At 48.1% G+C, this 23,468-nt stretch overlaps 2 protein-coding genes across 7 annotated transcripts; both read left to right on the forward strand.

The window, feature by feature from the left end:
* Positions 1-3,100: 3,100 nt before the first annotated feature.
* LOC117966541 (NLR family member X1-like) lies at positions 3,101-13,685 on the forward strand. 5 transcript variants are annotated; one of them, XM_059009564.1, is made up of 10 exons: positions 3,101-3,371; positions 6,776-6,934; positions 7,063-7,202; positions 7,471-7,546; positions 7,716-7,804; positions 8,068-8,678; positions 9,007-10,424; positions 11,311-11,397; positions 11,829-12,080; positions 12,334-13,685. In XM_059009564.1, the coding sequence occupies exons 3-10, from the start codon at positions 7,094-7,096 to the stop codon at positions 12,662-12,664; spliced, it is 2,973 nt and encodes a 990-aa protein (XP_058865547.1). In that variant the 5' UTR covers positions 3,101-3,371; positions 6,776-6,934; positions 7,063-7,093; the 3' UTR covers positions 12,665-13,685. The 5 variants fall into 5 exon arrangements, with proteins under 5 accessions (XP_058865547.1, XP_058865549.1, XP_058865546.1 ...); XM_059009566.1 differs by having other exon boundaries at positions 7,066-7,202; XM_059009563.1 differs by lacking the exon at positions 6,776-6,934.
* A 338-nt stretch (positions 13,686-14,023) lies between these two features.
* On the forward strand, positions 14,024-23,288 carry LOC117966542 (Na(+)/H(+) exchange regulatory cofactor NHE-RF3-like). 2 transcript variants are annotated; one of them, XM_059009569.1, is made up of 11 exons: positions 14,024-14,614; positions 16,037-16,178; positions 17,601-17,665; positions 17,948-18,159; positions 18,534-18,741; positions 19,206-19,342; positions 19,988-20,192; positions 20,566-20,762; positions 21,132-21,347; positions 21,884-22,105; positions 22,232-23,288. In XM_059009569.1, exons 2-11 carry the CDS (start codon positions 16,165-16,167, stop codon positions 22,268-22,270), a joined length of 1,515 nt encoding a protein of 504 aa, XP_058865552.1. In that variant the 5' UTR covers positions 14,024-14,614; positions 16,037-16,164; the 3' UTR covers positions 22,271-23,288. The 2 variants fall into 2 exon arrangements, with proteins under 2 accessions (XP_058865552.1, XP_058865551.1); XM_059009568.1 differs by having other exon boundaries at positions 16,151-16,178.
* The last annotated feature ends 180 nt before the right edge of the window (positions 23,289-23,468 follow it).

Here is a 23,468-nt window from a genome sequence, read left to right on the forward strand (position 1 = left end):
TTATAATAATAATAATAATAATAATAATAATAATAATAATAATAATAATAATAATAATAAAGATTGTACAGTAGTGTGATTGTTATGCTGTAAAATATAAATAGGTAGCATCTTTCGTTTCTTTCTTTCTTTCTTACTTTCTTTCGTTCTTTCTTTCTTTCTTGTTTAATAATATTTTGTTAATGGCAACATCTGGATGGTCTGAGGTAACACACCGGCACGGAAATTGACTTTTAAGAAGCTATCAAGAGCAGGGAATCTCTGTGGCTTTAAAGACGATCCCATGGTTGAATGAAAACGTTGATTTAATTCAGGACTGTTTGGGAGAGTTCAGCTGAGCTGATTGGATCTTGTAGTTGAGCTAAGGGCCTGGATTCAATCAAAAATTGATGGCGGGCGCCATACCGCCTACAGCGCCGCCAGCATTTGCTTTGAATCCAGGTCAAGGTGTTGACACAGGGAGGGTGGACAGCGCTGTCACAATAGACACCAGCTGGGTCTGTGTTCACCTTTCCTGTCCTGGAATCCCATGCAGGTGCTGATGTCGATGTCACAAACAGGATTCCCAATTCAAACTTTATTTTCTGTTTATTCAACCCAGCCTCTTCCTTGTATTTGCAGTTTATTTAAGTCAAAGCTGCGAATAGAGACGCACAAGGTCCCAGGATGCAGAGGGGGTAAAGGCTCGGACGTTGACAGCCCTGTAGCTAAATGCCTGTCTGTTCTAATGGAAAGATGCTAGCTCCCATTTTAAATAAAAGGCAATAAGATGTCAAAATATAATGAACTGCACCAGCCTGGTTCTGTTCCTGGTCCTGGTCCTGTGCTGTGTGTTGCTGTGTTACGTGTTTTTACAAAGATACAGGGGAACAAATGTGCAATTTCAGAGGTAGGCTGGAGGTGTCCGAAGCTAAAAAAAAAAATGAATGCAAAAGAATATTTCTTTATTTTTAAGAGATAAAGTACAATGCATGTTTGCACTGACGGGTTTTGCAAAAGGAAAACGAACGCACCCCGCTGTGTAAATCTGTAAATCTGCAGAATAATAAAAAAAAAAAAACAGCAATATTTAAATGTGTTTATGTTATACTCAAGCCCGATTTTACAGCAAAAGATGTATACAGTATTTAGATTGTTAGATGTTGAATAACAATGCTTTCCACACTGCAGCCCAGCACTCCAACACACTGTGCTACTCAAACCCACTGCCTTCCACACTGCAGCCCAGCACTCTCACCACTGAGCTACTCAAACCCACTGCCTTCCACACTGCAGCCCAGCACTCCAACACACTGAGCTACTCAAACCCACTGCCTTCCACACTGCAGCCCAGCACTCCAACACACTGAGCTACTCAAACCCACTGCCTTCCACACTGCAGCCCAGCACTCCAACACACTGAGCTACTCAAACCCACTGCCTTCCACACTGCAGCCCAGCACTCCAACACACTGAGCTACTCAAACCCACTGCCTTCCACACTGCAGCCCAGCACTCCAACACACTGAGCTACTCAAACCCACTGCCTTCCACACTGCAGCCCAGCACTCCAACACACTGTGCTACTCAAACCCACTGCCTTCCACACTGCAGCCCAGCACTCTCACCACTGAGCTACTCAAACCCACTGCCTTCCACACTGCAGCCCAGCACTCCAACACACTGAGCTACTCAAACCCACTGCCTTCCACACTGCAGCCCAGCACTCCAACACACTGAGCTACTCAAACCCACTGCCTTCCACACTGCAGCCCAGCACTCCAACACACTGAGCTACTCAAACCCACTGCCTTCCACACTGCAGCCCAGCACTCCAACACACTGAGCTACTCAAACCCACTGCCTTCCACACTGCAGCCCAGCACTCCAACACACTGAGCTACTCAAACCCGCTGCCTTCCACACTGCAGCCCAGCACTCTAACCACTGAGCTACTCAAACCCATTGCCTTCCACACTGCAGCCCAGCACTCTAACCACTGAGCTCCTCAAACCCACTGCCTTCCACACTGCAGCCCAGCGCTCTAACCACTGAGCTACTCAAACCCGCTGCCTTCCACACTGCAGCCCAGCACTCCAACACACTGAGCTGCTCAAACCCACTGCCTTCCACACTGCAGCCCAGCACTCCAACACACTGAGCTACTCAAACCCACTGCCTTCCACACTGCAGCCCAGCACTCCAACACACTGAGCTACTCAAACCCACTGCCTTCCACACTGCAGCCCAGCACTCCAACACACTGAGCTACTCAAACCCACTGCCTTCCACACTGCAGCCCAGCACTCCAACACACTGAGCTACTCAAACCCACTGCCTTCCACACTGCAGCCCAGCACTCCAACACACTGAGCTACTCAAACCCGCTGCCTTCCACACTGCAGCCCAGCACTCTAACCACTGAGCTACTCAAACCCATTGCCTTCCACACTGCAGCCCAGCACTCTAACCACTGAGCTCCTCAAACCCACTGCCTTCCACACTGCAGCCCAGCGCTCTAACCACTGAGCTACTCAAACCCGCTGCCTTCCACACTGCAGCCCAGCACTCCAACACACTGAGCTGCTCAAACCCGCTGCCTTCCACACTGCAGCCCAGCACTCCAACACACTGAGCTACTCAAACCCGCTGCCTTCCACACTGCAGCCCAGCACTCCAACACACTGAGCTACTCAAACCCGCTGCCTTCCACACTGCAGCCCAGCGCTCTAACCACTGAGCTACTCAAACCCGCTGCCTTCCACACTGCAGCCCAGCGCTCTAACCACTGAGCTACTCAAACCCACTGCCTTCCACACTGCAGCCCAGCGCTCTAACCACTGAGCTACTCAAACCCACTGCCTTCCACACTGCAGCTTGATGAAATACAACCAAATTCACGTAGCACTCAGTTATTTTCAGATTGGCTATGATTATATTGTAGCAAACTAAATCCAGCACCACTGTCACATGTTTAAATTTCAACATAAAGTCAATTTACAGATTACGCAACATAGAAACGAAAGAAATCTCAGAAAGTCTGCAAAAAAAACAAACCCAAAACCTCTCTTAGTTTTTTGATTGGACTAGAGTAGACGTCAAACTGAACGTAGTTTTCTTTTTTAACATCTGAATTGGGTCGAGTTTCAGGAAGTGAATCTGACACTGTGACTGTACTCAAGTTTTGAACGGAGAAGACGGGGCAGTGTGGTATTTGTCGTAGTAACTGTGACTGCAGTTTAAGCACATTTTAAATAATGTAATAAAAGCAGACTCGTATGTGTGCAGTGCTGGCGCACACGTAAGCACCGGAGTGTTCGGCGCTGAGGACGGGACGGAGGGAAGCTTCACTGCTCGAAGCCGGGTGATTACAGAAGTCGAGACAACAGCCGGTAATTCTGGTTTCGCTGTGCTTATTTGTTTGTTTGTTTAACGGACGTTGCATTTGTATCTCTCAAACCTCCTTTATTTTTATTTATTTATTTATTTAGTTTTTACTTGAAGATTTGTTTTGTTTTTCAGGTATATAGTTTTATAATTTGAATTTACATTAATAGTCGATCAATATGTTATTTATTTTGGCATGGAAACAGCTTTATTTTATTTTGCAGAGTTGGTAATAACTGGAAAGGGACTTCCGGCGTTATAAAATAAAATTCACGAGCGTACATGTGTACATGTAGTTGTATTTATTATTTTCTGCACGAGTGCGTTGTAATGAGATGGCGACTCACCTGTGCATTTTAAAGTTGCAGTGTCACGCAAATATAGGTAACTGCATTCTACCTGATCGTACAAAACACCTGATGGTCATTTCTGTTTATACCCCAAAGGTTGCAAACGTTCTGAGCAATCCATGACGTATCGAAGTTCCGTCACAGCTCAGGAACAAAACAGAATTTAACTGATATGTGTGTGTGTTTAAAAACAGAGAGATTTCTAGCAAAGCAAAAACATAACGGAAGTGTGACCGAGCACCAGCGGGCGTGGTCAAAATGGTAAAACACACATTTACCGTGAAGGATTTTGCACCGGTAATGTTTGGATTACACTGCACTGTGCAATGACAAAATCCATCAACACCTGAGACTGGAGGGAGTTAATGGGTAAAGTTCGGAAGAGCCTGCAAAACAAATTATGGACTCAATAAAAATGCTGGTATCTACTACCAGTGCCGCGGCACTAAAAAATAAACTTCTAATAATAAACACTAAACTTTTGACTTGGTCAGTTTTCACGCTGTTCACGCAGCTTGTATCAAGGGCATGCGAACGTTTTCCAATGACGAATGAAAACACAGTGCCAGCGTGTTTGACACAGGATGAAGGTCTGGGGCACTGCGCAGAGATGACTCCCCGGTTCACAGTCCCCTACGAATAACGTGGGGGTTATTTTTAGGAAGAGAATGCACATGCCTTCAGTGTCACTCAAAGTCTGAACATTGACCTCCCAGCGCTGAGCTTCCTGGGGCAATCAGAAACGCATCCCCTAATGGAATACCTAGCAGGTAATAATCCACAATAAACCATGCTGCAAAACTGCATCGCCACCAAAAGTGGCTTAAAATCCAATGATGGCAGATAAGCGTGTAATTGAACTGTAGTTGATCAATTATATGGTGTTCCAATTCCAATCCCTCTGCCCAGGAGATACAGGTACAATTGCAGTACTTACACATTGCACATTGCCCTCAAGCTTGCACAGAGCTGGCTTATCCAGCACCAGTGAGCTCCCTTGTTTAGTTTTGCTGCACATGGAAAAAGCCCAGTCATCCCTAGCAGGGTAGTGTATACGCATTGTGCTTTGTCACTGTGTAACCAGCCTTTGTGGTTGAGTGTGGGAAATGACTGCTGTGCCCTGATAAAGTAAATACCGGGGTCGGTTCTCTTTTGGTCACGGTTGTGCGGCTGTGCCATGACGAGACGCTCTGTAGCATTCATAGCGCTGTATATTATATACATTGAGCATGAGGAGGAGGCTTCAGCAGAGCAGGCTGCTAGCCGGTGTGAGGGACCAGCCCAAACTAGTCCTGGATTATGCTGGTGAGGCCGTACGCACCCACTCGTGTGTGTGTGTGTGTGTGTGTGTGTACAGTACAATAGCTGTGTGGGAGTTCCTATTAAATGTACGGTAAGCCTAGAGGGACATGGATCACCAAAGCTAGGAAAGTTAATTAAAAGCTTTAAAGGTTGAAATACTTGCCAAGTGATGAATCCCTTTCTTGATAAAGCTTGGTGTGGTTTTTCAGGTGTTTTCTACCTTGCAAAGCCTGCTCACCTCCATTATCTGTCCACAGACAAGCCTGTATGAACAGGTTTGAAGACTTTGCATTGACTCCCATGTAGTGTAGATTTACTATTCCAAACTTCAGAGGGGCATGTGGGGGGATCAGCTCAATAATGAGTTACAGGAGCCAGGGATGGACTCCTATTGCACAACACTGTGATCCATACCATACCATACCTATGTAATGTATATAGTGTCTGTCATGTGTAAGCATCCCAGGGCACTTTACACATTTTTTTTTAAATATTATAATCCATGCTTGGTTTTACTAGGAGTTTAATAAGACACACCTGAGCTTGTTACCTGTACACTGGGGCGAATCAGATTTTTAAACCTGGAATGGGGGGAAAAAACTGCTATGCAATTAGAGTCTAATTTCCTTCCCAGAGAGCTAAAGGTAATACTTCTGCATAACGTTTACTGGAATCATGCCGTGCACCTCAGTATCATTGTATGCTTTTCATTCTGAAGTCTTGTTGTCTGTTTTTCCATGAAGTTACAATGGGTGCAGAAGAACGCTGTGATACAGCTCCCAGAAAATTTGCATTTCGTTTGTATTGAGAATGCATATCACATCAAACGTGACCTGCATGCAGCAGTAGATAGGAGCCACACGCCCAGCAGTGATTAATGTGTGGACTGTTTACACACCATTGACTGTGATCGGAGATAAAGAGTGACTCGGATTGCTTTGGCAATCGCACAAGATTTGCAGGTTGCTGGAAAGTTTCTGTCAGGTTTTATTTGTCGTTCGACACTAGGTGGCGTTGTAACCACGTTGTAAAAGCCAGCCTGAAAACACCCTGACAGCTGCACACGCCAAGATAACCTTTAACCTAGCAGAGCTACGTTGCATTTTGCAATATGTGGCTCTAAAACTGTTTTTATTGCTGAAAACAAAAAAAAACTTCACTGAAGAAGTTCCCTTTCAAATCCCTTCGAGCTTGTGTGATGTGCTTCAGCAATTACATTAACAGTTGGTCAAAGGGTATAGGTCCTGTACTTTGCTTGTGGTTTTAAGTAATCAATAGTTTGCTTTTTGCTGTCTACAGTGCTTGATCACTTCTAGAGCCCAGCACGGGCATGTATCTCGCTGCAAACCTTTTTAAATTGGCACAGAGATTAAGAAAGATATTTATGTAAATATTGACCCAGTTTCTATCTGCATAACCTTCATATTCTAGACGCTCAAATAAAACTAGAGATGAATGTGAGATCCGTCCGGCTTCTGGCATCTGAACTAATTCGGTCAGGAATTTCTCTCTGAAGGGAGCGTAGTACAGGCTCTGCGATTCTCGCACACTGCTTGGCAGCTCTCCAATGAGAGAGAGAGAGAGAGAGAAGAATGCCGAGAGGGAGAGAGAAGGGAACACAAGGATCCTGTGCTGCACAGGCCTCCCTGGTGCTTTCGGGTTGTCTGGGGAGGGAAGGAGAGGAGACTGCCTGCTCCAGCATGTTCACAGCTTCATTTGCAGTGGTCTGAGCCACCTGGTTTTCTCTCGAACTGTAGCGACGACACTGATGTGAGGACAGGAGAGCCTGAGGACGGAGGTGAGAGGCAGTGGGAGAATCATTCTGACGGCTGTCTGGTTCTCCAGATTAACCAACGCTCTTAATCCTCCTCACATTGCAAAATGAGTTTCTCTGGAGATCCTAGTGGTTAGGAAAGGTATGTGCATCACTCAGCCCGAATGAGATACATTTCAATGCATAGAGGGGAGAGAAAGCTAGTGCATGTGTAATTATATTATAATGCTGTTCAGTGAGCAGCACCCTGTCATTGCATTTCTCTCCCAGCAGGGGACAGGAGCAAGCAAGCTGCGAGGTCATGCTGCAGTGCTGGAGACATGTCCCCCGGACGGGGACACAGTGGATCTCTAGAGCTGGGGGACACCGGGGGTTCCTGGACACAGCGCGGACCTCTCACACGATGAAGGGTAAGAGCAGCTGAGTCCGTCTCTTCAGCGGTGCAGCAGGGTTTGAGTGAAGGTGGAGGAGAGGGTATCAAAGAGGATGTCAGGACTTAGAAACCAGGAGAGCAGTCTGGTGTAAAAACCTCTCATTTCTTAAAATAAAATAATTGTGTACTGACTTCTCTCTGATTTCCCAAATCGTGAATGGTTTATTTTAATTGTATCATTTTGTATTTTTGCATGTGCACGTCTTTTTTTTTTTTTTTTTTTTTTTTCACTTTCTGTGTTTCAGGCATGGAGAGGCTCTTCGGTTCAAGCAGAGTCTATCGGGCACAACCTGTGAAACATGAAGCGAGGACGGGCAGCAGGTGAGATTGACAGCGGCTGGGGTGTTTTGTGTCTCTGTGATGCCAGGAGTGTTAGTCATGTTGGTCTTCTCGGAAGAGTCTGTGTAGCCTCGAGTGCTTGTAATAAAAGTGGTATTGAGCTGCATTGAGTTGGGTGGTGTGATTGACAGTGTCTTCTTGTTGTTCACAGCTGGCTGAGGTACAGTGGGAGGCTGTGGGAGAAGTGCTTTCCAGTGTGTGCGTCTCAGAACAGGCACCTCGCTTCCAGCTCCCCTTCAGGTGAGGGACTGGTTAGGGTTACATTATTATCAGAGGAAATATCAAGTCTTCAATCAAATTGCTTTTATATTGCGCCTTTATTGGCATCTCGGAGTGCTTCACTGGTGCGGTAGTGAAAACTGCATCCTTAACTGTGTTTGTAGCCCAGACTAGGGAAACACTATCAGGATTAATATAGAGTTGAAGGGGGGCACTGTTTAAAACATTGAAACAGCCCTGGTACCTTATTGCACACATGTATTTGTTGTTGGTTCTTTTTTCAGACCCCGTGGAGATTCACAAACGGAAGCTGGCCCTGTGGTTCAGCCACCTCCCGAACGAGGAGAAGCAGTTTGGGGGTCTCTTCTCCCCAGACACCATGCACGTGGAGCCGCTGATCCTGGAGGGACCCCCGGGGGAGAATGTCAACCCCCTGACTGGGAGGGAGACCCCCGGCTCGGTACATCGCTCCCTCACAGTGGGGGAGCTGTTCGACCCAGACCCGGGGTGGGATCCTGAACAGGGCCAGAACGTGGTTCTGTACGGCGCGGTGGGGACGGGCAAGAGCACACTGGTCCGGAAGCTGGTTCTGGACTGGTGCTCGGGGTCGACTCTGGCCCAGTTTGAGCTGGTGGTCCCTCTCTCGTGCGAGGACCTTTCTCTGCAGAGCCGGCCCACCTCCCTGCAGGCCCTGGTGGGGAGGATGTACCGGCACCTCCGCCACTCGGATCACCTGAGAGGGGACGGCCGGGACGTGCTCTTCATCTTCAACGGCATGGAGAAGATGAGGCTAAACTTCAGCATCGCTGCAACAGAGCTCTGCAGCAACCCGGAGGAGCCCCTGCACCCGGGAGCCATCGCCGTCAACTTGCTGAGGAAGTACCTGCTCCCCGAGGTCTGTCTGTCCCCATGCCTGGTCATGTAGTCTATACCAGTGGAGCACAACTTTAGCCCTCCTAGATCCATTCCAGTCTGGCTTTTTGTTCCTGAATTAGTTCACTGACCCTCGACAGGTTCAGTTAACTCATTTCAGACCTGCCTGGAATAAATACATGGATTTTAATGGATCTTGAGGGTCAGAGTTGTGCACAGCTGGTTTTAATAACTTGAAAGCGCTAGGTAAGGTTGAATAAAAAGAACCACAACCTGCAACCCTTCTTTTTTATTTATTTGAATGCTTACCGTGTAGTTTTAAATGTTTTATTTAATGTGTATTTGTTAAGGCAAGCATCCTGGTCACCACCCGCCCCTCGGCCCTGGACAAGATCCCCAGCAAGTACGTGGACCGCTACACCGAGATCTGCGGCTTCACCAACATCGAGCAGCAGAGGGCATACTTCACCAGCCGGCTCCTGCAGCAGGCAGAGGGCCAGTCGGGCCGCGACTCTCAGGAGCTCCTGGAGATGCTGTACCTCAACCTGCAGCGCGAGAGCCAGATCGCAGCTGCCTGCTTCCTGCCGTCCTACTGCTGGCTGACCTGCGCCACCCTGCACTTTCTGCACTTCACAGACGTCAGGGCACCCATCCGCACTCTCACGGGCATCTACACCAGCTTCCTGCGGCTCAACTTCGGGGGGGAGATCCTGGAGGCGGCCGGGGGACCGAACCAGCAGGGCATCTCCCTCATGCACTACGTGGCCAAGACTGTGGGCAAGCTGGCCTACGAGGGGATCACTTGCAAGAGGACCTCCTTCACTAAAGAGGAGGTGATGGAGAAGATCGGCGAGGAGGATGACAGCGATGAGGAGCTGAGGCAGCTGGCCGTCTTCCGCACCGACGTTCTGGGCTTCTTCTTGGCCCGCTGCGTGCAGAGCTCTCCCGCAGGCGGGATGGGGGAGATCCGCTATGTGTTCACCGTGCCCGCCATGCAGGAGTACCTGGCCGCACTCTACGTGGTGCTGGGGGAGAAGAAGACAGTCCTGGAGAAGCTGGGCAAGGGCGCCTCGGAGGTCATCGGGCAGGCTAGTGACGACCTGACCACGCTGCTCAACGTGCTCTCCAAGTTCCTCCCGCTGCGGGTCTTCGCCTTCTTCAACCTGCTCAAGATGTTCCCCAGGCTGTACAGCAGGATCAGCGGCCACAGCAATGGCAAGATCGGCAAGACCATGGCCAGCGAGATGTTCAAGACGGAGGACCAGTTCAACGAGGACGTGCTGGACCAGGTGGAGCAGAGCGTGCTGGGGGTGCAGGGCCCCGCCCCCCTGGAGAGGCAGGAGCAGGAGTCCTTCGAGCTGTTCCCTATCTTCATGGGAGGGCTGCTGTCACACGGCAACAGGGTGCTGCTGGACCAGCTGGGCATCTCCATCAGGACCACAGCCGTGGTGCAGATCACCCGCACGCTCAAGAGGCACCTGCTGCGGAACAGCCAGAAGCAGATGCCCCCAGAGGAGCTGGTGGACTTCCTGTTCTTCCTCTACGAGTTCCAGAACCAGCGCTTCACAGCGGAGGTGCTGGGCTCCCTCTCCGCCCTCAACCTCTCCAGGGTCCGCATGACCCCCCTCAAGTGCTTCGTGCTGGCCGCTGTGCTCGCCTGCACCCCCCCCAGGCACGTGCTGGAATCGCTGGACCTGTCCTCCTGTAGCCTGACCTGTGAGTCGCTGGACACGCTGCGGCCAGTCCTGCTCCGCTGCAAGACTGTGAAGTGAGTCTCACTCCCTCTCGGGCTGGATTCTCCGAGCCAAATGTGCCAGTGTTTCCCTTATAAAAGTTTCCCATAGTAAAAGCAGAGCAAAATGTAATAAAGCACAGCGAAAGCATGATAAGGCATGGGTAAGCATTGAAGCACAGAGAGGTGTGGTAGAGCATATTAAGAAGGTAAACTATGGTAAATGCATTGTACAACCATGGGAAAAGCTGTGCAAATTTGATGTGGTAAACTTTTAGAAGGGGTTTCCTTTTGCCTTTCCAAACTAAAATCACGCTTGTGACAGTTAGGAGCTTTGAGAGTCCAGCCTTCCAACCACCCAAAACACAACTTTAAACTCAAGCACAGAAAGTACTCCTGTTACTGAGTTAAGGTATGTTGTATGAGCAACAAAGAGAGAAACCAAAAATATATATATAACACAGATTAACAAAATATATCCGGGTCTGACATCTAGTGAAAGCAACATTTTCAGCCAAAGCATAAGTGTTTTGCAAGAATGGAAGTAACACTCTCATTGCATAGCGGTTTGATCCATTCCTGGTTTTACTATGAGTTTAATAAGACACGCCCAAGCTTGTTACCTATAGACACTGTGGCTAATCAAGCTTGTATTAAAACCTGGAATGGATGCAACTGCTATGCAATAGGAGTCTTATTTCCATCCCTGATTTTGTAGCCTAATATATTATCCACAGTATTTTAAAAGCCAAATGCAGTTCTACATGATCTTATTCTATTGTTGATCAGCCTGTATCTGAGGATTCCTGGGGCTGGTAAGCGCACGAGAGTGAGTCTGTGTGTATTTGCTTGGTACTGCACGCAGACCGCGGTACAGCACCACTAAGTGCACGTGTGTGTTGTCTGTGTTCCCTCTCTCAAGTTTGCAGTGTAACAACCTGGGTCCCGAGGCCTGCGATCACCTGAGGAGCCTGCTGATCGATAGCGCGTGTGCAGTTCAGTCTTTACAGTAAGACCACCCTCCCTTGCTCCTGGTGTTTTCCATTGACTCATAGAAAAAGCAGCCACTGGTTACCTGCACGGGGAAAGAAGTGAGCCAGGCTTCTTGGAGCTCTCTTTAAAGTCCTCAGGAACCAGCCTCTGCTTTTCCAATGACTCCAGTGTGTTTTCAATGCAATCTTTATGCAACCCCTTGAAAGGGAATGGAAGTGCAAGTATGTTAAAGGAACGATCTGTAAATGTTGTTCATTAACAACTAAATACCATTAAAACAGTTACAAGCAGGTTTACCGTGATGTCTTCTAGTCCAGTCGTTGAACTTTCTTTTCCTGTTTCAAAGCGCACTGTAATGTGTTTATAATGTGGGGTCTATAAGGCTGCGGCAGTGTGGTTAGGTGTGATACTCTGCAGTTGCCCTGATTACCCCCTCTCTCCCTGCAGTCTGTGTGATAACCCGCTGTCTGAGTCGAGTGCCCGCAGCCTGGCCGAGGCCCTGTTGGAGAGTCGCTCTCTGAGGCACCTCTCCCTGATGAACACGGACCTGGGGGATGGGGGTGCTAGAGAGCTGGCCTCGGGGCTGGGGGGCAACCAGGGGCTGGAGGAGATCAACATGGCGTACAACTCCATCGGGGACAACGCGGCACTGCAACTGCTCGACGCCTGCAGGGCAAACCCCACTCTGAACACCATACAGTGAGTATCTCACACACACACACCCCCCTGAACACCATACAGTGAGTATCTCACACACACACACCCCTCCTGAACACCATACAGTGAGTATCTCAGACACACACACCACAACAAAAGAAATGCCTCTATTCAAATGTATTCTAAGTAAAACCCTGCGGTGTGCTGTGTGATTTAGAATGATAAGCCCAGTTTAAACGCAGAGGGAGAATGGTCTGTGTTGGTGACTGTCCCTCTCTCCGCTGTGTTCACCCAGCCTGTACCTGAACGAGCTGAGCGAGAGCGGGAAGCATTCCCTGCACAGTCGCGGGCTCGGGCAGGGCGAGAGCGGCAGGGTGAAGGTGCTGGCCTCCATCACGCAGGGGGACGAGCTCTCCGAGGACTGGGAGCTGATCCTCAACAACATCCGCAGCCACGCCACCTCCTGGAACCGCCAGCGCGTCCGAGAAAACCTGCAGCGCTTCCTGCAGGAGCTGAAGGGGGCCAGGCAGCAGAACCGCAGCGTGGGGAAGAAACTGAGCTTCTGGAGGGTCCAGAGACAGGTGGCAGAGGAGATCAGGAATCTGGAGAAAGGGACCAGCAGCTAGCAACACATTGAAGACTCCAGGGATCAAGTCTAGTGACTTGTAGCTGTTTCACAGGCCCCAGTTAGCACCACTGTATGCTCAGGTAAAGCAGTCTAGGATTTGGTTTGACTGATTGGGTCTGTGAACACAGAGCTATAAACATTAGGGTGTGAAAAGGATGCCTTGTAAATAAATATATAATAGCTGTACATGCAAGAAGCCATGCAAATGAAATATACAGTGAAATGACCACCCTTGTATGTGATGATCAAAGCTCAGGTGAGCATGGGACTTCACTGAGAAGTGTTACCAAGCATGTTATAATGAAGGGAAGGCTGCTGCACAATTGCTTTTATAAGGGTCAGGGCAGTTTGCATTATGTTTATTTTATGTTTGTGTATTGATGGTTTGGGTTTTTATGAGGTACAGCAATGTGTTTCATGAGTATAATGATGATAAAAAATAACACGTGTTTGTAAATATAGGCAAAAGGCCTAATTAACATTGCAAGGTGTGGTAAGGGAACTGGGGGATGTTTAAGTGTATGTGGGTGTCATGTAGTATTACATCCAGCAGGTGTCACACCTGAGCTACCAATGTGGCTATGTAGGATCATTGTAAACCTGGACTGGATCAGACTGCAGTGTAACAGGACTCTTATTTCCAGTCCTGGTGTGTGTCAGAGAGGTACTAAACAAGCAATAGTCTCTGTTGGTCTTTCAGAGATTATGACTGAATATTCACCTCTCTCTAGTATTTTGAATAACAGAGGTTGACTGAGCTATAATAATGATCTCCAACACAGGGCAATGCTGTAAGCCTCCTATTGCGTAGCACTTTGATCTAATCTTAATTACACCTGCGCTTGTCATTCATTTAAATGTGTTCTAATGTGTGCACTGTGTGCTAATGAAGCTCGTTGTAAAACCTGGAATGGATTTCTGTTTATCTGGGCAATGGGAGGCTTGTCCCTGCATTTGTGAGCAATATGGACAACGTTTTGGGGCGCATGGTAATTAAATAAAATACAACCTGTCTGTGACTGTAGATTTCAAAGAGCTTTGTTTCCCAGTCCATTCACAGTGCTACCCTTTTCCAAGGGCGCTGCATTGCTATAGTACAATGACTGCCAGAAGGTAATGCTGTCTGATCTGTGGTGTGCTGTGCAGGAGTCTCAGATTGAGCTGGGAGGTTGTGTGAATGCTGATTGGTTTGTTTTAATGCCATGTGCTGTAGATGAGACTGAAATGAAATAAACAGACTTGTCCTGGTTAAACGCATACAATATTTGTGCAAGCACTTCTGAAGACAAGGGACAAACCCACCCATGAATCTGATGCAGCACCCCAAAGAAATGCATTTACCCTGGAATCCCAGTGGAAGGGGGGGGGGCAGAAAGTGCTACCCCGCAGGTTCATCTGGGATTCCCACCAGCAGAAGGAGCCGCTCGGCTGTGCGGTTTCATTTTCTAGTAACTTGTTCGTGATGCTGTTTTGTATTTTTTTGAGAATCGCGTTTGTTCTTGTTTTTTTTTTTTGCATGATATTTGACCTGCTCTTGGTTAATGATTTGCCTACTTCCTGATCAATTAAGTAATTTATAATTTTCAAAACAATTCTGCTTCTGCAATCTGAAGGATTCACAATGCCCCCCGGAGCTTACACAGCAAGCTGACATCTCTGTTTAGGGCTCGAGAGTGCTCAAGTCTATGTAAACCTGTCCAGGTAGTTCTGTTGATCTGAACCTCATCCGCACACAGCCAGCTGAAAAACAAAGAGGTCTGCAGAAGGAAGCCAGCTGTCTCCAGAGCTGTCAGTGCGATTAAACATTAAACTGGTGCTTTCCTGCAGGCAGCACTGCAGATAAAGAGATCTTTATATCCCTAGCTGGTGCACCTTGAACCTCTCCTCCCTCTTGCCTCAGCAAAACTCACGGCTCTCAGCACGACGTCAAACATGAAGCACAAAACAGGTGAGTCCTTGCTTCACTCTCGTACAGAGGGTTGTTTTTTAGTCTATTTTATTTTTGTGAATTTCAGTGCTAATGGGGGTACCCTGCCACTCCTTGCAGGTGTCAAGCATAGACAGGTGTTATGTTATGCTGTGAATGAGCTCCCACACCTCTTATCAAAGTGTACCATGTTCAGTTTGTACAGATGTTTTCCCCATGGTTTAATACTAGTTTATCATGCTTTACCGTACCTCTCTGTGTTTTACAATGCTTGCCTCTGATTTACCATGCTTCCACTGTGCTTTGTTACACTTTGCTGTGCAGTTCCACGTTTTTTATAAGCGTCAAATCCGCTCCAGTGGTTTTGTCCTTCAGTAAAGCCGATGGAAGGGACCACAGCTCTCTCTGCTACGTGGTTACTCCTCTGTCTTCAGCTTCATACGCAGCATAAACAAACACAGGGGCACTTATGTTACATACAAGATGTATTAGTTTCGGTTTCAGGTGACAACGCAGCGCTCTTCTTTTGGTGTTTGGTGTTCAGGTTTAAGAAGTTTGTAGTGATTTTGATGTCGTTCGCAGTGCAGGCTGTTTTTTATTATTTTTTTTCAGTGTCAGTTTCAGTGTTTGTTTGGCAGCCTCTGCATTAACCTTGTGAAGTCACAGAGATTATGCTTTGCCATGACTGTTTCTAAATAATTGCACACAACTCTGACACAGCCGAAAACTTCAATAATTGAGTAGAGCTGAAAGGACTAAGAGAGCGAGCGAAAGTATGTATTTACTGAGCTACTCAAACCCACTGCCTTCCACACTGCAGCCCAGCGCTCTCACCACTGAGCTACTCAAACCCACTGTCTTCCACACTGCAGCCCAGCACTCTAACCACTGAGCTACTCAAACCCACTGCCTTCCACACTGCAGCCCAGCACTCTAACCACTGAGCTACTCAAACCCACTGCCTTCCACACTGCAGCCCAGCGCTCTCACCACTGAGCTACTCAAACCCACTGCCTTCCACACTGCTGCTCAGCGCTCTAACCACTGAGCTACTCAAACCCACTGCCTTCCACACTGCAGCCCAGCACTCCAACACACTGAGCTACTCAAACCCACTGCCTCCCACACTGCAGCCATGCAATCTCTTGAACTGCAGCATCGTACGTCACACAGTAACTAACAGAACAGACTTTGAATCTGGTTTTCTCATTAGCGAGAGAGGAGAGTGTCAGATTATTTTAATAACTCCTTGTAGTTAATGCATTCCAGCTGTATACTACAAGACCGTGGTATACAGGAACATATCATTCACTGCTGATACAGGAACATATCATTCACTGCTGTTGAGTCCAAAGTATATGTACTCAGAGCTGTAACCCTAGTGCAGAAACGAAATGCATGCTTCGTAACATATTTCACTCATTTGCTTGGTAACATTACCAGTTTCAGTACCTGACGTGACAAATTGGTTTGGACTTTAAAGATGGGATGTTTCGCTGCAGTGTGTCAGTGACACATGAACTGAGCTGTTTCCAAACTCTCTCTTTGCGTTTCCAGGCTTCGAGGACGGCATGGAGCTAACACAGTAAGTAATGTAAGGTCTGTCTCATCGAATCAGTCACAGCTCCCAGAATAGCATGCTGAAACTATACATATTTTAGCACATGGGAGGAGCAGCTTAGACGTCACTGGGAGGAAGTCTTATTTTTAGAACTTGCACAACCTCAGCAAAAAAACCTGGACCATTAACTGGGGAGACCTTGAAAGAAATCTTGTCCCCATTGCTTCAGTCTGATCAGGGCCAGGTCCTAGCAATCTCAGAACCCATTGCTTCAGTCTGATCAGGGCCAGATCCTAGCACTCTCAGAACCCATTGCTTCAGTCTGATCAGGGCCAGATCCTAGGAATCTCAGTCTCCATTGCTTCAGTCTGATAAGGACCAGGTCCTAGCAATCTCAGAACCCATTGCTTCAGTCTGATCAGGGCCAGGTCCTAGCAATCTCAGAACCCATTGCTTCAGTCTGATCAGGGCCAGGTCCTAGGAATCTCAGTCTCCATTGTTTCAGTCTGATAAGGGCCAGGTCCTAGCAATCTCAGAACCCATTGCTTCAGTCTGATAAGGGCCAGGTCCTAGGAATCTCAGTCTCCATTGTTTCAGTCTGATAAGGGCCAGGTCCTAGCAATCTCAGAACCCATTGCTTCAGTCTGATAAGGGCCAGGTCCTAGCAATCTCAGAACCCATTGCTTCAGTCTGATAAGGACCAGGTCCGAGCAATCTCAGAACCCATTGCTTCAGTCTGATCAGGGCCAGGTCCTAGCAATCTCAGAACCCATTGCTTCAGTCTGATCAGGGCCAGGTCCTAGCAATCTCAGAACCCATTGCTTCAGTCTGATCAGGGCCAGGTCCTAGCAATCTCAGAACCCATTGCTTCAATCTGATAAGGGCCAGGTCCTAGCAATCTCAGGGATGGAATGTGCTTATTAAGCAAGGCACGCAATGTCTCGGTAGAGATCATATACACATTTACAGTCTCAACTTTATGCCTGCAGTCTCATTTCTGAAGAGGCCCTGTCTGGAGATAAATAATATTTGCATATTTTAACTAAGGGTCACGTTTCAGTCACTGTCTGGTGCAGAAAAGACAGTGATGATGATGATGATGATACATTTTTAATGACATTTTTTAATTTGTTACTGGTGAACCACTTGCAATAATCTGGATGAATTATGAGCAATATTTATTTTGATCCCCCTATATATCTCACTGAAAGCAGTGAACTAGTAGTGAATACAGAAAAGTACAGAAACTGTGCTATAGATATACCGAACCGTGAATTCACTGAGTTGGTCAATTACTGAATTGTTAAACAACACATCAATCAATTATTAACATTGGTATCTAGTAAGGGCTGGGGAGAGCTTTGATCAAATACCTTTTACTTTGGAGGAATTAAGACAATTTAAGTATCTAAAAATATATTTTATTTATGTATTTATTTTTTACAGAAAGTTTACCTTCAACCCCAAGGTGGGTATTGACAACCCAGCCCTGGTAACAACGGATGATACAGGTAAATAAGAGACTTTTACTGGGCACTAATAAACGAGGGTTTACAGCCGCCCGTTTCCATGGAGATCCTCTCGTCTCCCGGCAACACGTGCTTCCCTCCTCGTCTTGGGATTGTTTGAACTGGTTTTAATAACGTTTGAGGGAGGGGGAGGGGTTGCGTGGTCCGAAGACCACGCAGTACATTTTAACAAAATAAAAAGTATTATTCCATAATGAATCCTCAGGTTATTCTCTTCCTAATTTCCATTCTGAAATCTCCTCCTCGCTCTCTCTCTCTCTGCAGAGATGGGCTGCCGCCCTGTCCCCCGGCTCTGTCGGCTGTGCCGCTCGGAGGGCGAGAGTTTCGGGTTCTACCTGCGCATGGAGCTGGGCTGCGCGGGCCACGTGATCAGGCAAGTGGAGCCGTGGAGCGTGGCGGAGCGCAGCGGGCTGAGGGATGGGGACAGGCTGCTGGAGATCAACGGGGACTTCGTGGATCACATGGAGCACAGCAAGGTGAGAGAGGAGCCGAGCGAGGCTGGAGCTGCCCCTGCACAGCGGGGCTGTTCAGAAAAGCACGGCCAGGTCTGGTGACACGGTCAACCACCTTGAAGCTCTGAAGGTTCACCCGGAATTTAAGCAATCGGCAGCAGCATCTTTGGAGTTAGTAGGATGAGCTGTCTTGCAGGTCTTTACAGTGGACAGTGTATCTCTCAGATTGTGCTGGAGCTACAGGAGCAGACCCTGGCTTTGTGCCTGTCTGTCTGTGCGGCTCTCGGATTATTTAGAAGATACAGGAGAGCAATCCCTGTGATAATCTTGACTGTCTGTCTTTCTCAGGTAGTGGAGCAGTCCGTGTGATAGTGGGTTTCTCTGTCTCTCTCTCTCAGATCGTGCAGAAGATCCATGCGAGCGGGAGGCAGGTGTCGTTCCTGGTCCTGGAGGGCAGTGATTTCGAGCGGGCGCGGTGGCAGGGGGTGGACCTGCGGGCTCTGGCCCGGGAGCACAGCGGGGGGGAGCAGTGCGCCAGGCCTCGGCTCTGCCACGTCACGCGAGACCACCAGGACGGGCTGGGCTTCACGATCGCCGCAGTCGAGGGTACGAGAGAGGAAGGAGACTCCTGTACACGTCTGTGTGGATTGTGATCCTAAGTGTTTGCTTTGAACAAACCACAATGGCTATGTTCTCACCTTCTAACAATGGAACGTTCTTTTTCTAGAATCTTGATACCATCATGCCAGTCATCGTACTGAAGTTTTTTAGATTTTGGAAGTGCGGTTTCCAAGCATGTGGTAGGAAGGGGGGTAGGCCAGTGTCCTCTTACTGAGACAGAAATACACTTCCTTATCTTCTGTAATCCCACTGCAATGCTTTAAGTAATGCTTCTGGCACTACACAGCAAAACAAATAACGCAAAAGTTCATTGTCAGTTCCACTGTATAGCAGTACCGGATCGTTTGTTCTCAGCAGCCCCTTTGCTTTCCTGAAGGCCACCAGGATAGACAAGGGCCAGCTGAGCTGACTCTGGGGCTCAGCTCACACTGTTAACCCTTTCCTGGCAGGCTCGAAGGGCAGGTTCTCCCTCACTGTGACGAGTGGGGGCCCGGCGGAGAAGGCAGGGGTGCGGACGGGAGACAGGCTGATCTGGATCAACGGGGACCACGTGGCAGACCTGACCCACTGTGCTCTCAACAAGATGGTAAACGAGCACCCTATCACTGCCCAGTCTGTGTAAGAGATAGCAGCTAACCCCAGTGCAGTACCCATCACTGCCCAGTCTGTGTAAGAGATAGCAGCTAACCCCAGTGCAGTACCCATCACTGCCCAGTCTGTGTAAGAGATAGTAGCTAACCCCAGTGCAGTACCCATCACTGCCCAGTCTGTGTAAGAGATAGCAGCTAACCCCAGTGCAGTACCCATCACTGCCCAGTCTGTGTAAGAGATAGCAGCTAACCCCAGTGCAGTACCCATCACTGCCCAGTCTGTGTAAGAGATAGCAGCTAACCCCAGTGCAGTACCCATCACTGCCCAGTCTGTGTAAGAGATAGCAGCTAACCCCAGTGCAGTACCCATCACTGCCCAGTCTGTGTAAGAGATAGCAGCTAACCCCAGTGCAGTACCCATCACTGCCCAGTCTGTGTAAGAGATAGCAGCTAACCCCAGTGCAGTACCCATCACTGCCCAGTCTGTGTAAGAGATAGCAGCTAACCCCAGTGCAGTACCCATCACTGCCCAGTCTGTGTAAGAGATAGCAGCTAACCCCAGTGCAGTGAACCCAAGGCATATCACTCGATTGCTCTTGCAGCACCCAGACCGTTGCTGTTTTTCGAATCTCTGTCCTCAGGTGAAGAAGTGTGGGGACGGCGTCACGCTCTTGGTGCTCGACAGCGAGAGCGAGGAGCATTACAGGAAGCGCGGGATTGTGGTCGTGCCGGCCATGGCAGGGGAACACAACCTGCCCCACCGGCCCCGCAAGCTGTACCTGGTGAAGGGGCCCTCGGGGTACGGCTTCCGACTGGGCCAGGAGAGGCTGCCATTAAGGCGGATAGGTGAGAACGAACCTGGAGGGACTGGGGAGGGGAAGATCATCGTGAAACAGCATCCACGTCATCTTGGTGTTACTGAAGAGGCTGCAGGTTTACAAACACAGCATTCCTTTCTCTAGTTTCCTGCTTCGCTCTACCTGTTCTTCCAATATCTTCTTTTCACCGTAATTGCGGTTCAGCATTTTGATTGGTTCATCTGTCCTACCTGCTTGGCACAGGTTCATAGGAGCGAGAACAGGTTTATGACTATGCATGAGCATCCGCGTATGATCACAGCGTAGCTGTATAAATACATTGAAATGAAATTGAATATGCTGTAGAAAAACTCAATGTTAATTTTGTGCCATGTATATGTGTGTTTCCACCTTCTCCCCAGCTCACTTCATGCGCGAGGTGGACCCGGACAGTCCCGCGGAGGGGGCAGGGATGCAGGACGGAGACCGTCTCCTGGCGGTGAACGGGGACCCCGTGGAGGGGCTGGAGCACGAGGACATCGTGACCCGGGTTCGAAAGAGCGGCCGACAGGTCACGCTCACCGCCATCGACAGCCAGGGCAGCGAGTTCTACTCGCAGGTTAGGGGACACATGGCATTCTGGGCTTCCTGTTCACTGCGAATTGTACCTGTCGCTCACGTCAGTGGCTGGGGACTTAAGTCTTACTGCATCCGTTCATCGGGCATCGAGAATTGATTTTGTATTCAAATGTTCTTAATGCATACAGTTAACCTTACTGAAGGTAAAACAATTCTAACATTAATAAGAGGTTTAGCTTCTACCTAGCCTAGCCCCTCAGTGGCATTCTTTTGCTTTGCACAGAGTTGATGATTTGCAGGTCAATCCACAGCTTCCAGAACCCTGATACCAAAAGGCATGGAGCGAAGATGTTTTCAGCAACTAACCAAACCGCACTTTGATCTGATGTTGCCGTTTTGTATTCACCAGCTGGGCCTGACTCCGCTGCTCTTCTCTGAGGACAGTGACCCCGTCACACCCCTGCAGGAGGAGACCCCAGCTCTCACAGCGCCCCCTGTGGAGAACCTCCAGGAACCGCAGGCTCCACTGGCCAAGCCGCGGCTGTGCCACCTGGAGAAGGGCATCGCCGGCTTCGGATTCAACCTCCGCTCGATCCTGGACGAACCCAGCATCTTCATAGGACAGGTACTGGAGTGCAGCCCCTCTCACTGAGCTGCAGGGTAGCTCTTTTTCCACTGCGGTAGCGCGGGTTCCAGGAAAGGTTTACATGACAAATCAATTGCATTTGCTAGTTTTGCAACATTTCTTTGCCTTTGATTGGCACTCAATTGTAAAGGTGAGGGAAGGGCAGCATTTCTTCAACTCAATGCATTAATAAATAGGTGTTTTTTAAAATGTATTTAATACCTACCGTCAAATACTTCTAAAGGCAATTACTTTGAAAAAACAAGGAGCAGCACAGCCCTACCCTTGATAGTGTTGAGTGATAGAAATTACAGACTGTGTATTGTACATGTCAAACACATATTCAAATCATTCTAAAAACAGCCCGAGGCATCAAAACAGATGTATGCTTCTTTCAGAAATAATGTTGCAACTTTAGCAAGTGAAGCAAATTTCAAAGAAAGGCAGAGAGGAGGTTTGAGGGCTCTTGTATTGCATTCAAACTGCAATGCGTTACCAATCCCGTGTCCTTGTGCTTTACCCATCTCTACCTCCAGGTGGCTCAGGGCAGCCCAGCGGAGAGGGCAGAGCTCCGAGAGGGGGATGTGGTGGTGGAGGTGAATGGGGTGAATGTGGAGTCGGAGTACATCGAAGACGTGGTGGGGAGAATGAAGGAGGGAGGGAGTCAGCTCACTGTGCTGGTGCTGGGCCCCGTCGAGTACCAGCAGTACAAACAAAGTGGAACCCCGATCACTGCGGACCTCGCTGTCGGCAAACAGGTGAGCCACACCCGGCACTGAGCTGAGATCTGTCCTGCTACTGCAATCTGAAATGACACCTTTGTACGCAGCAAGTTTAAACAGATAGACAAATATATTAAATAAAATCGAATGTTTCTTCTGCAGGCAGAAAAACCTGAACCCTCCAGCAAGTCATTCCTGTGATAATCCATCATTAATGTGGCAGGAAACAAACAGGGACCTGCTGTAGAACAATGTGATGTCTTGACACCAACGAGAAACACTGCAGACCCAAACTGCAAACCAATCTCTGCAATAAAGAAAGAAGCTGATCTGGATCTCCCAGACCCTGACTGTGAACATTACTCCACTGATTATTAATCAAACCTTCATCGTCCGTCACACCTGCCCCTGGATAGCAGCTCTATAAAGCAGAACACACGGGCCTTTGCAACTCTGCCGAGCCTAATGCTACCCACACAATGCATACTGCCTTTTTACTGGTCTCATCTCACTCCTTGTACGCAGGATTCGAACCTGTGCTGTCTTACAGTATTTCACAGATTGTAGCTGCAATGTGTTTATGTTCCAGCAGGTGGCTAGGGCTAATGCGGGATGCATGCGTAATTAGTGTACTGTCCTGCAAATGGCTGGAACCAATGTTGAAAGAGACTGTCCAGCAAAATGACTAGAATTAAAGAATGATTTTGTATTTGTTTATTTCAATGAGAAACATATATTGTGTGTAGAGCAGCTGTATATTTTACACTAGTAATGACACCGCTTCTAAACGTTTACTGTAAAACACGCCTATTGGGTCCTGTGCTGAGCCCAGCTGCGAGTTCATAAATGTTCTGTAGAAAACAATCTGTCACTCTGTCGCCCTCTCCTGAATCTGAGTGGTACTGCACCCTCTTCATCTTCCTGTGAAGCTGGCAAAAATGTGTTCAGCGCGTTGATTTCAGATAAGATTCATCACCTACTTTTAAACAATGCAATGTCTATAATATCGTCTGTAATACTGAAAATGTGCAATATTTTTGTTTGTTTTATGATTGTGTCTTGCATAATTTGAAATGTAAATGTATGTAAGCTGTGTAACATTGCTCCACATCGGTGTATGAAGAACGCATAACATTATTCCAGATTGTATTGTGTCGTTGTTATTTAATCTTGAAAAACAGGTCTTTAAATAAATACAATTACTGCATTTAAAACGTGATCTCCGTTGTATGCGTTTGTGTGACAGGGGCTATGCACCAACACTATAGGGTCACCACATGACTCCGTGAACACTGAAACAGTTTGGGGCGTTTCAATGCGCATCGCAATGCATTCTGGTACGCTTTACCTGTCTCCGGTACCTTTCACAACAGGGCTACACTTCCCAGAATGCACTGGT

This window comes from Acipenser ruthenus, chromosome 39 (genome assembly GCF_902713425.1).
Source record: "Acipenser ruthenus chromosome 39, fAciRut3.2 maternal haplotype, whole genome shotgun sequence".
Classification (NCBI taxonomy): Eukaryota; Metazoa; Chordata; class Actinopteri; order Acipenseriformes; family Acipenseridae; genus Acipenser; species Acipenser ruthenus.